General features: G+C 49.8%; 1 protein-coding gene across 1 annotated transcript in view; it reads left to right on the forward strand.

Annotated features, from left to right (window-relative positions):
• Nucleotides 1–1,468: 1,468 nt before the first annotated feature.
• The window catches only part of LOC136757662 (glutathione S-transferase kappa 1), a 29,715-nt gene continuing 18,296 nt past the window's right edge, over nucleotides 1,469–12,887 (forward strand). Inside the window, exons 1-3 of the mRNA XM_066712414.1 lie at nucleotides 1,469–1,519; nucleotides 1,812–1,883; nucleotides 10,813–10,894. Of these exons, the coding sequence (XP_066568511.1) occupies nucleotides 1,493–1,519; nucleotides 1,812–1,883; nucleotides 10,813–10,894 (181 nt within the window). The 5' untranslated portion in view covers nucleotides 1,469–1,492. The remainder of the gene's footprint in view (nucleotides 1,520–1,811; nucleotides 1,884–10,812; nucleotides 10,895–12,887) is intronic.

Genomic DNA, 12,887 nt, shown 5'->3' on the forward strand with positions numbered 1-12,887 from the left:
GTGGCCTGGTCTAATGAATCACGAGTTCAAGGTGTTGACTTGGCCTCCAAATTCCCCAGATCTCAATCCAGTCGAGCATCTGTGGGATGTGCTGGACAAACAAGTCCGATCCATGGAGGCCCCACCTCGCAACTTACAGGATCTGCTGCTAACGAGTCCATGCCTCGACGGGTCAGGTCTGTTTTGGCGGCAAAAGAGGGATCTACACAATATTAGGCAGGTGGTCATAATGTTATGGCTGATCAGTGTATGTTTATGTATGTGTTCTATGGCTGTACAATAAGTAAATGCATTCATTGTTACAAATGGAGAACGTATGATGTGGGCAAATTGTCACCAGGACGAATTGTTAGGAACCAATTGTTGCTGGGCGAATTGACGGGGAGGAGTTGTCATTTACCCATGAAATGACTTCCTGATATAGTGAAATGACTTCTGGATATAGTGAAATTGTCTTTCACACACACATAAGCAAAACCTCTCACTCATCTACAGCTCTGGAAAAAAATGAGACCACTCCAAGTTCAGAAATCAATATTAAGTGGTCTCTTAATTTTTTCCTGAGCTGTATATGAGAATTTCTTGCATGCACTTTAAAAGTTTCATGTGTGTGTGTGTTTCAGATGTGTGTGTGCACAAAAAGCTTAAATAATTTCCTAAACGGCATTTATGCTTTATTTTACAAACAAGCAGAAGAAGACAGAGAGAGCAGTACAGGGATGACCATGTCATATTGATGCTCATAGTTTGTGTTTATTGTGCCCTTGTGAAGTGACTGATGGAAATAACTTTTCATTATGTTTTGATGGACTGATATGATTTTGTGATGTGTTTTTGCTGATTTGAGAATCTGAGTACATTTTGCTAAGGATCTGTGCCATTTTGTACAAAAGAGTTTCAGTTTGGGGCGCGTGTGCATTGTTTTGAAAAAGTTAATTCTGTTTGGAGAAATGTGCTCAAGCAAACGAGAAAAACTGTAAAACATTCACCCAGAATATCTCAAAAGTTCCCACCTTGCAACTACATTATTTCTTGCTACATGTGATGGAGTAGGCCCATCCCTTTGTTAAGGTGTTTGGGAAAGAACAGACCTTCCAAACAAAGGCTTACCTGGGGTGGGGTTGTGGAGCAGCCATCTTGGGAAAGTAGAAGAGAGGTTACAGAGGCCATCTTGACAGGGGATTTTATAAACCTGAGTTGCCTTACTATTGACATGGGGAGGGGGTCAATATTGTTTGCAGTGTTGTTCCCTTTGCTTATGATTTTGGATTTTGGGTTTGAATTGAATATCACTTTTTGTTATAAATTTATTTTGAAACCTATTTTTGGTAACATGTGTTTTGGGGTTCTATGATAGGTTTTCTACTGTTACTCCTATTTTTTAATGGTTGGATCTAGGGGGTGGGGCTAAGTGGCCAAAAGTATAAAAGCTGGTCCAAGGGCTTTAGTAGGAGAGAGCCTGGTAGAGATCAACACCTGTTTGTTTGCGATTATGGAGTGTGTTGCAGTGACTACACTGGTTTGTTCTGGATGTTTGGGAAGACATTAGATGTTCTGGTTTTAAATGCCCTAGACTATGAGCATTACAAAAATATGGACATATTCTAGTTCAGTTGTGGTGTATTCCTTATTGTTTCATTCCTTGTATTGTTGTGTGGTTTAGTAGTATTATCAAGCTGTTGTGTATTCCTTACTGTATTATTCCTTTTATTTTTGTTTTGTTCAGTGTTCTTATCAAGCTGTTTATGTTTTTTATTGTTATTATTATTGTTGTGTATCGATTTATGATAGTTTTGTTTGTTGTTGTGTAGATGGCGGGCAGTAAGAAGGTGATCATGTTCTTCTATGATGTCATCTCCCCATATTCCTGGCTGGCATTCGAGGTGTGTGTGTGTGTGTCTGTCTATTTGTGTCTGTGTGTGTGACTGTCGGTACGTATATCTGTCTCTCTGTGTTTGTCTATTTGTGTCTGTGTCTGCCTGTCTCTGCATCATTAGATTATTATCATATCCCTGATTATCTGAAAAAGACATTCATTACCAAATGGGAAGAGCCTTCTGACCTTCCAATCATGAAGACATGTACCAAAGCTGCCCAATAGGGACCCTGCAGGCAGGAGGAAGTCCGGCCCCTGGCATCAGTCTCTTTCTGCCAGCTGCAACTGCGATTTCTTCCCTCAGAAGGTCATCTGATCGAGTGACCCCATAAGTGTAATGGCTGTCTTTCTTTTTCAGGCAACCAAGGTTATGATTATAACCTAACATTCCCTTTAAAATCAAAAGACAGCCATTACCGAATGGGAAGACTATACCAGAGCTGTTGCAAACTTACTGATTGTCCTTGCTGAAGATATCGCTAAAAGGAAGGAAACCTTACGTGAGAGAAAGCGGAGCTCCGTTGTGGAAAGGGCTCAAAGGGAACTCCACTAAGCCACTGAAGGACCAGTTCCAAGTCCCAGGCTGGAATTGTGCCTTTCAATGGTGGTCTCAGCCGTGTCACTTAAAAACTTGAGGATGCAACTTCCACTCCGAGCTGTCCGGCCCTCCACGAGAGAGGAGGTCCGCCGCTGTATTGGACACGCGTGGCAGGTGTGCCTGATCGGAGGTTGTTCTGGACCCACAGGAGAATACTGTTTTATTTGGTGAAGTATTTTACATTTCAAATTAAAAACAATCAATACAAATTTTAATACTTGTGATTAAAATTTTAAAAATCAATTCTTAAAATCACTTAAATTTTTTTAAATCTTACTGATTAATATAACAAATAAACTCAAATAAACATGTGCTTAAACAAAACAACAAAACAAACGTGATTAAAGCAAAAAATGCTATCAACAAAAGAGTCAAATACATTGAAAATAACTGAAAATGCACTGGACAAATAAAAAAAACAATTAAAATGGTAAAAATAAAAAACAAACAAAAATGGTCCAATGCATTTAAAATTAAATCAAAATGGTCAATGTATTTGACAAAAAAAATAGAACAAAACTAAACTAGTGTTTTAAAAACAACTAAATCTTTAAAAACAGTTAAAATTCATTTTTAAAAAGTCATTTTAAAAAGCAATCATTCATAAAATAGTTAAAAGATTTTGGACTCGGGCTCCAGCAGGGGGAGCTGACCGTCCCCAGAGGTGGGTCCCATCATGGGATCCTGAGCATGCCCCAGATCTTGTATCTGCCAATTCTTAAAGGCTTCCTCCTTGCCCCTCTGATGGACCTCCAGATTGACATAGTCCCTTATAAGTACCATGCCCCTCCGCGCGATGACAATCGGGTCCAGCTCCTGCTTATTGAATAGACAGATATTCCGTCCCTCCCACAGGGCCTGCTTCACTGCGCAGACGACACGCCACCAGCACCTCAGGGTGGAAGATGTTAGTCCCCTGGCTGGACCATATAAAATCTGCTGGGCGGTCGCCCGCACAAGAACGGCAAACCTGTGGAGGAACGGAGAAAACAGGAGCCAGACCCTGCAGGCGGAGGGGCAATCCCTAAAGATGTGAGCCTCCGTCTCCTTCCCCAGGCAACCCTTGTAGGGGCAGATATCATAAGGGGCTAGGCCCCTTCTGTGCATGAACACTCGGGTGGGGAGACACCGACTCACAGCCATCCAGGAGACATCTTTCTGCGTATTTATGAGGCAAACGTGCGAAGCGTTAGCCCAGATAAACCGGCAGGTTTCGGGAGGGAAATCTTCTATCCGGATGGTCTCCTGGGTAGATCTCCTGGGTAGATGGTCTTATAATCCCAGGAGGCCAGCACGACTTTATGGAGGCCTACTTCGAGCGCAAAGGCTCGGAACACCCTGTAGAACGGCGGGGGATCCCACGAGTGCGGCCTGGTGTTATCCATGGCGCAGAGGCCGAATGGTCTCAGGCTGCTGGCAAGAAAGTGAGTTTTATGAACCGTTTCTACTTTGATGTTCTTGACCATGTAGGCCAATCCCTGCGCCTTTATCAGCCGCACAACGTCCGGGACCCCCCTGCCTCCATCCAGGGTACCCTTCACCATTTGCACTCTTTTCAGCCTCTCCATTTTGCTCCCCCAGACAAACCGAAATATAATCCTGGTCACTAGTTTTGCGACGACCTTGTCTGGGGGGAAGATCATTCCTACGTAGAGGAGTATCGGGAAGAGGATGGCCTTTACGACCAGCACCTTACCAGCCATCGTCAAGGTCCTTATGCTCCAGCCGTGGATCTTTCTTTGGACTTTAGATAAAGCCTCCTCCCAGCTCCGGGTGCCTGTGTTGGTCCCGTCGATCGTGATCCCCAGAACCTTGATGGACGGCTTCACAGGGAACACGGTCGGCGGGCCCCGGCCGACAGGCCATGCTCTGGAGAGGTAGACCTCGCTCTTGGCCCTATTGACAGCGGCCCCCGTCGCCCTGCAGAAGCCGTCCAGCAGTTCCTCAACCCTGGCCATGGACGGTGCATCCGTGCAGACCACGGCCACGTCGTCCATATAGGCCAGGGCTTTCAGTTGCTCTCCGCCGGAACCCGGGAGATGGAAACCTGTCACCCGGACATCCCGGCGGATTGCCTGCATGAACGGCTCCAGACAAAGGACGTACAGCAGGGCCGTCGGACCCCCGACCTGACCGGAAATGGTTTGGTCAGGTGACGGTTCACAAGGACCCTGCTGCTTAAGCCGCTGTAGATGATCTTAACCCACTTCCTCAGGCCAAGAGCGAGACCCGTCCTCTCCATAACAAGCTGCAGGTATTCGTGGCCCACTCTGTCGAAGGCTTTCTCCTGGTCCAGGCTGATTAGGACCAGGGGAAGCCCTCTCTCATTCGAGTAGGCCACGACATCCCTGAGCAGCATGGCGTTGTCGGCCGCCGATCTCCCCCGGGCACCGCAGACCTGGTTGGGACCCACGACTTGAGGGAGTGGCCGCTGCAGACGGAGCGTCAGTGCTTTGGCCAGGTTCTTGTAGTCGGTGCACAGGAGGCTGACCGGCCGCCAGTTCCTCAGATCCTTTGGATCTCCCTTCTTATGAAGAAGAGAGGATACTCCTCTTCATAGAAGGGGCCAGTCTACCCTCTCTGTACATCGACCCCAAGACCTGAGCCAGATCTTCCTTAAGCACCTCCCAAAAGATCTTCTAGAATTCAGCAGGGATCCCATCGGGACCCGGTGTCCTTCCAGAGTTAAGACTCTTTATCACCTGGGAGAGTTCAGTGGTGGTGATCTCTGGATCCTCCTCCGCCTCCTCGTCCCCCTCGTTGCGGGACTCCAACAGGGACAGAAAGTGATGGATCAGATTTTGATCCACCACCTTCTGATCGTACAACTCCCTGTAGAAGTCCCGCACCACTGTCTCAACAGCCTCTCTGCCCTCCACCTCCTGTCCCGAGGAGTCGATCATGGAGGACATTGCAAGCCGCCTCTCCTTCGTTTTCTTGAAGAAGAAGCGGCTGCACTTCTCGTCGTCCTCCATGATGCGGACCCTGGAAAGGACCTTGATCTTTTCTTGCTCCTCCCGATAGAGGGCGGAGAGACTCAGTTTGACCTGGGCCACCTCCTCAGCTAGGTCGAAGCCTCTGAGCTGTAAAAGACTCAGGCGCTGGAGGCGGGCGTTTAGATGGGAATATCTCGCCCGCCTCTCACAAGCTTTCCATTTCCCCAGCTGAATGAAGTAGCCCTTGGTCCTTTTCTTCACCATCTCCCACCACTCTATGGGAGAATCAAAAAGGTCCTTCAGGGTCCTCCACTCCTCGAGGCGTCTGCTAAAGGTCTTAATAACACGAGGGTCATCGAGCAGAGAGGTGTTGAGCTTCCAGACCCCAGGCCCCGACTCCCGTGTGCTCGGAATGAGCACCTCTGTCGTCAGGAGCCTGTGGTCTGAAAAGAAGACCGCCTCCGAAGACATGGCGGTCCTCTCCAGTGGCTTGCTGAGGAGGACGAGATCTATCCTGGAGAAGGAGGAGCCAGAAGAACTCACCCAGGTGAACAAGGGGACCAGGTCCCGACCTGCGTCGCAGAGTTCAAAGTCCTCCACGAACGCAGCAAGGTCCCTGCTGGATCTAACATTACGGGGCTTACTCCGGTCTACATCCCTCAGAGCACAGTTGAAATCACCTGAAATGATAACCGGTAAGGTGCCGATCAGGAGCGGGCGTAGCTGAGGGAGAAAGAGGACTCTCTCTCTCTGGCTGGTGGGGGCATAGACATTGACCAGCCTCAATACAGCCCCCTTGTATTTAAGGTCGATGTTGGCCAACCTGCCCGCCTCTATCACCCTAAATTTTTTAACTTCTATGAATGGATTTTTCTGTAGTATAGCAATCCTGTCTGCTCGGGACATGTTGGACCCCGACCAAAAGGATTCACCTAGGGTCAAAGTGTCCCGGAGATCTTTATATTCTTTTTGGAACGGGATGCCGCACTCCTGTAAACAGATGATGTCTGCTTTCATTCCAGCCAGAGAGTTTAAAACATCGGCCCTCTTTTTCACCTCAGTGATGCTCCTCACGTTTATAGATATAATAGTTAGAGCCATAATGGCAGTGAGGGCAATTACCCGCTCCGTAACAATCATGTAAAGAAACCCTCCTCTTCCCCACTTCTCTCTTCTCCCTCACCTAGCTTAGCACTCACACCCATCATTTCAACCATTTGCCTCACCGCTTGATCCTCTAGGAAGACTATGTGGGGGGCTCGGCTCCCGCCACCCGGTAAGGCTGGCGAAACTCCACTGGGCTCAGGGCCCACGGTGCTGGAGGTTCTCCCTGGTTCCCTTGTAGCCGAGGTCCGACGAGCAGATGGCAGGGCAGAGGCCTTGTTTGCGACTGAGGAGAGGACTGTATAGACCCCACTAGTCGTTCTTTTAACTAATGGTGGGGGAGGGGGTGGTTTCTCCCTTCCCGGCTGTCTGTTGCCGCAGGCCTCCTCCCTCAGCACCAGTGACTCTGCCATTGCGGCCCTGAGGTCTTCTTGGCAGAAGACACTGGTGCTGACTCTCCTCTCCTGAGGACCTGCGGCTCTCCCACTACTGCCGGGAGGGCATACCTGTCCCCTCCCCTGAGAGAGTCTCGGTCTTGGGGCTGGAGGGATGTTACTATTATGGGGCCTGTCCTCCACCAGGCTGCCCACTGGGGGGAGTGGAGAAGGCCCACAACTCTCTGCTCCGGACTCGGAGTGGGGTGTATAAAACTGAGAGGGAGAGGTCTCTGCAGCGGGGGGGGAGCTGGCGGGGGGGGAGCTGGCGGGGGGGGGGAGAGCTAGCAGAATTAATCCTTCTCCTCTTCCCTGCCACAACTGTCCACTCCCCCTCTGCCTCCACTTCCGACCCAGAGTCGGAGAGGGAGTCTATGAGACTCCTGAGGACTGTTTTCTCTCTACCCCTGTCTAGGGGTGTCTCCTTTGGAGGAGCCTCTACTTGATTTTCTCTCTCTCTCCACCACCCCCGAGGGCCCGCGCCCTATTTGCATAGGAGGAGGGGCAATTCCTAAAAAGGTGCCCTCCCCCACCGCACAGGTTGCAGGCCCTCTCCTGCTTGCAGGCCCTGGTCAGATGTTCTCCGCCGCAAACCTTGCACTTAACAACAGTGCAGGCTGTGGCTAAATGACCTAGGGCCCCGCAGTTCCTACACAGTTTGGGCATGCCATGGTAAAAGACAAGCCCCCTATTTGTACCTAAAACTACGGTGCTCGGCAGGTGGCGTACTCCGCCGATGGCGGCCACTTCCACCTGCAGGCGCACCTGCCACCGTCGAGCACTGGTCCAAACCCCATCCTCGTCATTGAGTCTCTTGCTTTCAGACAGGATCTCACAGAGTCTCCTCAGCCATACCTCTACATCATACTCTGCCACTGCTTCGTTATAAAACTGGATGGTAACAATTTTTATTTCTCTATCGGTCAGGGCGTCGACCACAATGTCACTCAGGGGCATACATTCCTTTTTTTCTCTATAAATGTTCCAAAAACACTCCAGCACTTGAGGGTTCTTAAAACTCACCTCAAACACGTCCCTAGGTCCAGGCAGTTTTACCACGCAGTTCAGCTCAGAAGGGGCGAAGCCCAGGCCCCTCTGCAGCACGGACCTGCTGAACTCCAGCCGGGTGAGGGCCGCGGTCTCGGCTCCAGCCTCACGGCTGAAGCGCACCGCATTGTGGCGCCTCACACTGGCGGTTCACTGGGCCATGCTGCACTTTCCTACCTGGGAAAGGGTCCAGAGGCTCTCAATCCGGAGGTCGGGGCAAGTCCACCTGGCTGGGGAGCAGCTTCCACCTCCGGGGCTCTTGCAGGGAGCGGGCCTTGCGGGGAAAAGTCCGGGCCCTGGCTGCAGGAGGCCTCCCTCAGGGACGTTCGCCGATCGGCCTGGTCGGTCCCTGGGATCCGAGGCCTCTCCTGGATCCTGGCTGGTGACGTCAGCGGGGAGCAGTCCTGGTCAGGCCGGGCTCTGGGTAAATGGTCGGCCGGGCTTCTGGATGGGACCCACTCCGTGAGGAGTCCGCCAACTCCTCTGGCTAGGTCCCCTGTCGCTCCCGGTCCGTCCCAATCTCCACTTGCCTCGGCCTCCGGACCGCTCCAAGGACCCAGGACTCTGCAGCTCTGTCAACCGGCACCTCCCCGTCTCGTCTGGTCTGGCCTGATGGATCAGCTCCCTGCAAGGAAAAGAAAAAGACTGTCAAATACAGTTCGATGCCCCCTGCTGGACAAACATTTCTCTCACAATTGGACCCACAGGAGAAGTTTGCACTCCACACAATGCAGTCCAGGTGAGCGCATGTCCCCCTGGTGGTTCATGTAGGCCACCACTGTCATTTTGTCTGTTTGAACTAAGACATGTTTGTTAGGATGTGCTGAAAGTGACACAGCGCCAGTGACACAGCTTGTAGCTCCTGTGCATTGACGTGGACGCCTGTCCAAAGGCTGCTCCATGTCCCCTTTACACCGATCCCATTCCAGACTGCACCCCAACCGTAGCTGGAGGTATCTGTCATGATGACTTCCTTTCTGTGTGGACAGCCGATGGGGGATCCGACAGTAGTGGTTAGCACCCAAGGTCTGTCTGGTCAGTCTGTTGGGGGTGGTGGTGAAGGGGGCCGTGTTATTTCAGGGGTGCTCCTGTGGCTTTGGAGGGGGCTTTCGTGAATCTCCAACTGGAGAGCCTGTTTTTACTCCTGGCCTGTATTTTGTCCCTATGGTGGTCAGGCTGGGAAGTGCTGGCCTGCGACCTTGCCCACTGCCTCCCCTGGAACTATGGGTAGGGCCAGTGGCACTGTTGTGGCATCTTTTTGAACTGCAGGTAGGCGTACTTGAAGGCTGTCTCCTTAGCCTTTGCTGAGCGCTCAATGCTGAGGTCCACAACATCTCCCCAACATCTGCCCTGGTGTTATAGGGGCATCAAGAAGAATAGCCTTCTCGGCGTCCTGCGGCTTCGCCTGGGTGAGCCACAGCCTCGCCACCACCATAAGAACATAAGAAAGTTTACAAACGAGAGAAGGCCATTCGACCCATCGTGCTTGTTTGGTGTTCATTAATATCTAAGTGATCCAAGGATCCTATCCAGTCTATTTTTAAATGTTCCCAAACTTTCAGCTTCTACCACATCGCTGGGTAGTTTATTCTAGATTGTGACGCCTCTCTGTGTAAAGAAGTGTCTCCTGTTTTCCGTTTTGAATGCCTTGAAGCCCAATTTCCATTTGTGTCCCCGGGTGCGTGTGCCCCTGCTGATCTGGAAAAGCTCCTCTGGTTTGATGTGGTCGATGCCTTTCATGATTTTGAAGACCATCGCCACCAAAGACCGCCACATGGTCTTTCCTCCCTCTCGCAGGAGATCTGTCAGGAAGGCTTCCACGAGCTTCACCAGGTGGGCCATGTAGGGGACCAGGATTGCCTGGGTGTGCACTGCCTTCACTGCTGAGGTCTCTGCTTGTTGTCGTTGCATGGTCTCCCTCTGCGCCCAGATGGTTTCCAGCATTGTCTTCTGACTGTTCATGACCACAGTCATCTTGGCCATCTGACGTATGTCTCTCGGTTGGGGGGGGGGAGAGGTGGCTGCTGGTGAAGTGCGGTCTGGGAGGAGTGCTGGTCCAGGAATCCACACGGCACGACCAGCCCACATAGGAATCAACCAGCCCACTGAACTAAAAAATGGTCCGGCCCTTCTAGCATTTGACAGAGTTGCCCGATGGCCAGTCTGCCTGTGGTGACGTTGAGGTGTCCTGTCGAAGTCTCCGAGATGGATATTTAGGAGACTTCACACTACTGTTATTGTATCTAAACTTGTAAGTTGACTTGTAAGCCGTGGTAATGGTGTCCACAATCCAGTGCGAGAGGTGCTGCTTTGAAAGTGCCTGGCACTGTGTCCGTGCTCTGTAGGACACAAACAATTGGTCCGAGCGCTGTATGTCCTTGGTGTGCTCCAAATAGCACCCGAGAGCCCGCACCAGGCACAACAGGTGTAGCCTACTCTCCTCCTCCGAAGAGAAGGGAGGAGGATGGAAAGCCTTTGGAGGTGCAGGGCACCTATAGGACATCTTTGGTACATGTTTTCATGATTGGCAGGTCAGAAGGCTATTCCCATTTGGTAATGGCTGTCTTTCAACTTGAAAGGGAACTGTTATTATTAATGTCAGTGTGCCAGTGAGCTGCAGTTCCCTGCTGTGCCTCTCTAGAGAGGGGGGGTGCTGTCTCTCTTTGTGTCTGTCTCTGCGTCGCTGTTTCTCTCATACAATATTAAATGCATAAGAACCTTTTATAGTTTGACAATACAGTCCATGTCTCTGTATGGACCGATTATATATTACAGTATTATACAGCAGTCATTCTCTCTCTCTCTCTCTCTCTCCAGGTTCTCTGTCGCTACAGAAACATTTGGAACATCGACCTCAGACTTCGCCCTGGTTTTTTGACAGGGCTAATGAAAGAGACTGGTAGGTCAATGGTCACTGTTACCACAATCAATTAATCAAAGCACGGATCTGTGGATTTTCAAGTTTTTTTTTGATGAAATATCATGTGACAATCACACCCATTTTCTTTCTCTTGTTAATAGAAATTGACAACTTTCGATTACTGTAGCACCACCACACCCAATAAAGGGTTAATGGGGGAAAGGCGGTGCGGTGGGGAGGAGTACAGAGAGTGGATAAAAGGTGAAGGCCCCTGTTCAATCCCTGAGACCTGTGTGTACTACATGTCAATGGTGTAGCCAGGAATTTGCGGAGGGGAAGGCCAATATAAGGGCGAAAAATTGAAATTAATGGAAAAAAATATATTATTATTATTATATATGGAAAAATAGGCTGTTTAATTGTTGACAAAACTCTGAACTGTAGAATACTGTTTTATTGTTTAGAGTATTTTACATTTTACAAATAAAAACATTTCAAATTTTTAATACTTGTGATTAAAAACTTTTTTAAAATCAATTCTTAAGATCACTTACAAATTTTTAAAATCTTTGTGATTTAACGAAAACAAAATACTTAACTTCAAATAAACAAGTGCACAAAACAACAAAACAAACGTGATTAAAGCAAAACTGCTACCAACAAAAGGTCAAATACATTGATAATAACTGAAAATGCACTGGACAAAATAAAAAAACAATTAAAAAGGTAAAAATAAAAAACAAACAAAAAAGGTCCAATGCATTTAAAATTAAATCCAAAACGGACAATGTATTTGACAAAAAAATAGAACAAAACTAAACCAAAAAAACCCAAACAACTAGTGTTTTAAAAACAACTAAATCTTTAAAAACCACCATGCCCCTCCGCGCGATGACAATCGGGTCCAGCTCCTGCTTATTGAATAGACAGATATTCCGTCCCTCCCACAGGGCCTGCTTCACTGCGCAGACGACACGCCACCAGCACCTCAGGGTGGAAGATGTTAGTCCCCTGGCTGGACCATATAAGATCTGCTGGGCGGTCGCCCGCGCAGGAACGGCAAAACTGTGGAGGAACGGAGAAAACAGGAGCCAGACCCAGTAGGCGGAGGGGCAATCTCTAAAGATGTGAGCCTCCGTCTCCTTCCCCAGGCAACACTTATAGGGGCAGGTGTCATAAGGAGCTATGCCCCTTCTGTGCATGAACACTCGGGTGGGGAGACACCGACTCACAGCCATCCAGGACACCTCTTTCTGCGTATTCGTGAGGCAAACGTGCGTAGCGTTAGCCCAGATAAACCGGCAGGTTTCGGGAGGGAAATCTTCTATCCGGCTGGTCTCCTGGGTAGATCTCATCTGGCTACAGATGGTCTTATAATCCCAGGAGGCCAGCACGACTTTATGGAGGCCTACTTTGAGCGCAAAGGCTCGGAGCGCCCTGTAGAACGGCGGGGGATCCCACGAGTGCGGCCTGGTGTTATCCATGGCGCAGAGGCCGAATGGTCTCAGGCTGCTGGCAAAATAAAAGCGGTTCATGAAACTCACTTTCTTGCCAGCAGCCTGGATGTTCTTGAACACATAGGCCAGCCCCTGCGCCTTTATCAGCCGCACAACGTCCGGGACCCCCCTGCCTCCATCCAGGGTACCCTTCACCATCTGCACTCTTTTCAGCCTCTCCATTTTGCTCCCCCAGACAAACCGAAATATAATTCGGGTCACTAGTTTTGCGATGACCTTGTCTGGGGGGAAGATCATTCCTACGTAGAGGAGTATCGGGAAGAGGATGGCCTTTACGACCAGCACCTTACCAGCCATCGTCAAGGTCCTTGTTCTCCAGCCGTGGATCTTCTTTTGGACCTTAGATATGGCCTCCTCCAAGTTCCGGGTGCCTGTGTTGGTCCCGTCGATCGTGATCCCCAGAACCTTGATAAACGGCTTCACAGGGAACACGGTCGGCGGGCCCCGGCCGACAGGCCATGCCCTGGAGAGGTAGACCTCGCTCTTGGCCTTGTTGACAGCGGCCCCGTCGCCCT

Source organism: Amia ocellicauda, chromosome 1 (genome assembly GCF_036373705.1).
Source record: "Amia ocellicauda isolate fAmiCal2 chromosome 1, fAmiCal2.hap1, whole genome shotgun sequence".
In the NCBI taxonomy this organism is placed as follows: Eukaryota; Metazoa; Chordata; class Actinopteri; order Amiiformes; family Amiidae; genus Amia; species Amia ocellicauda.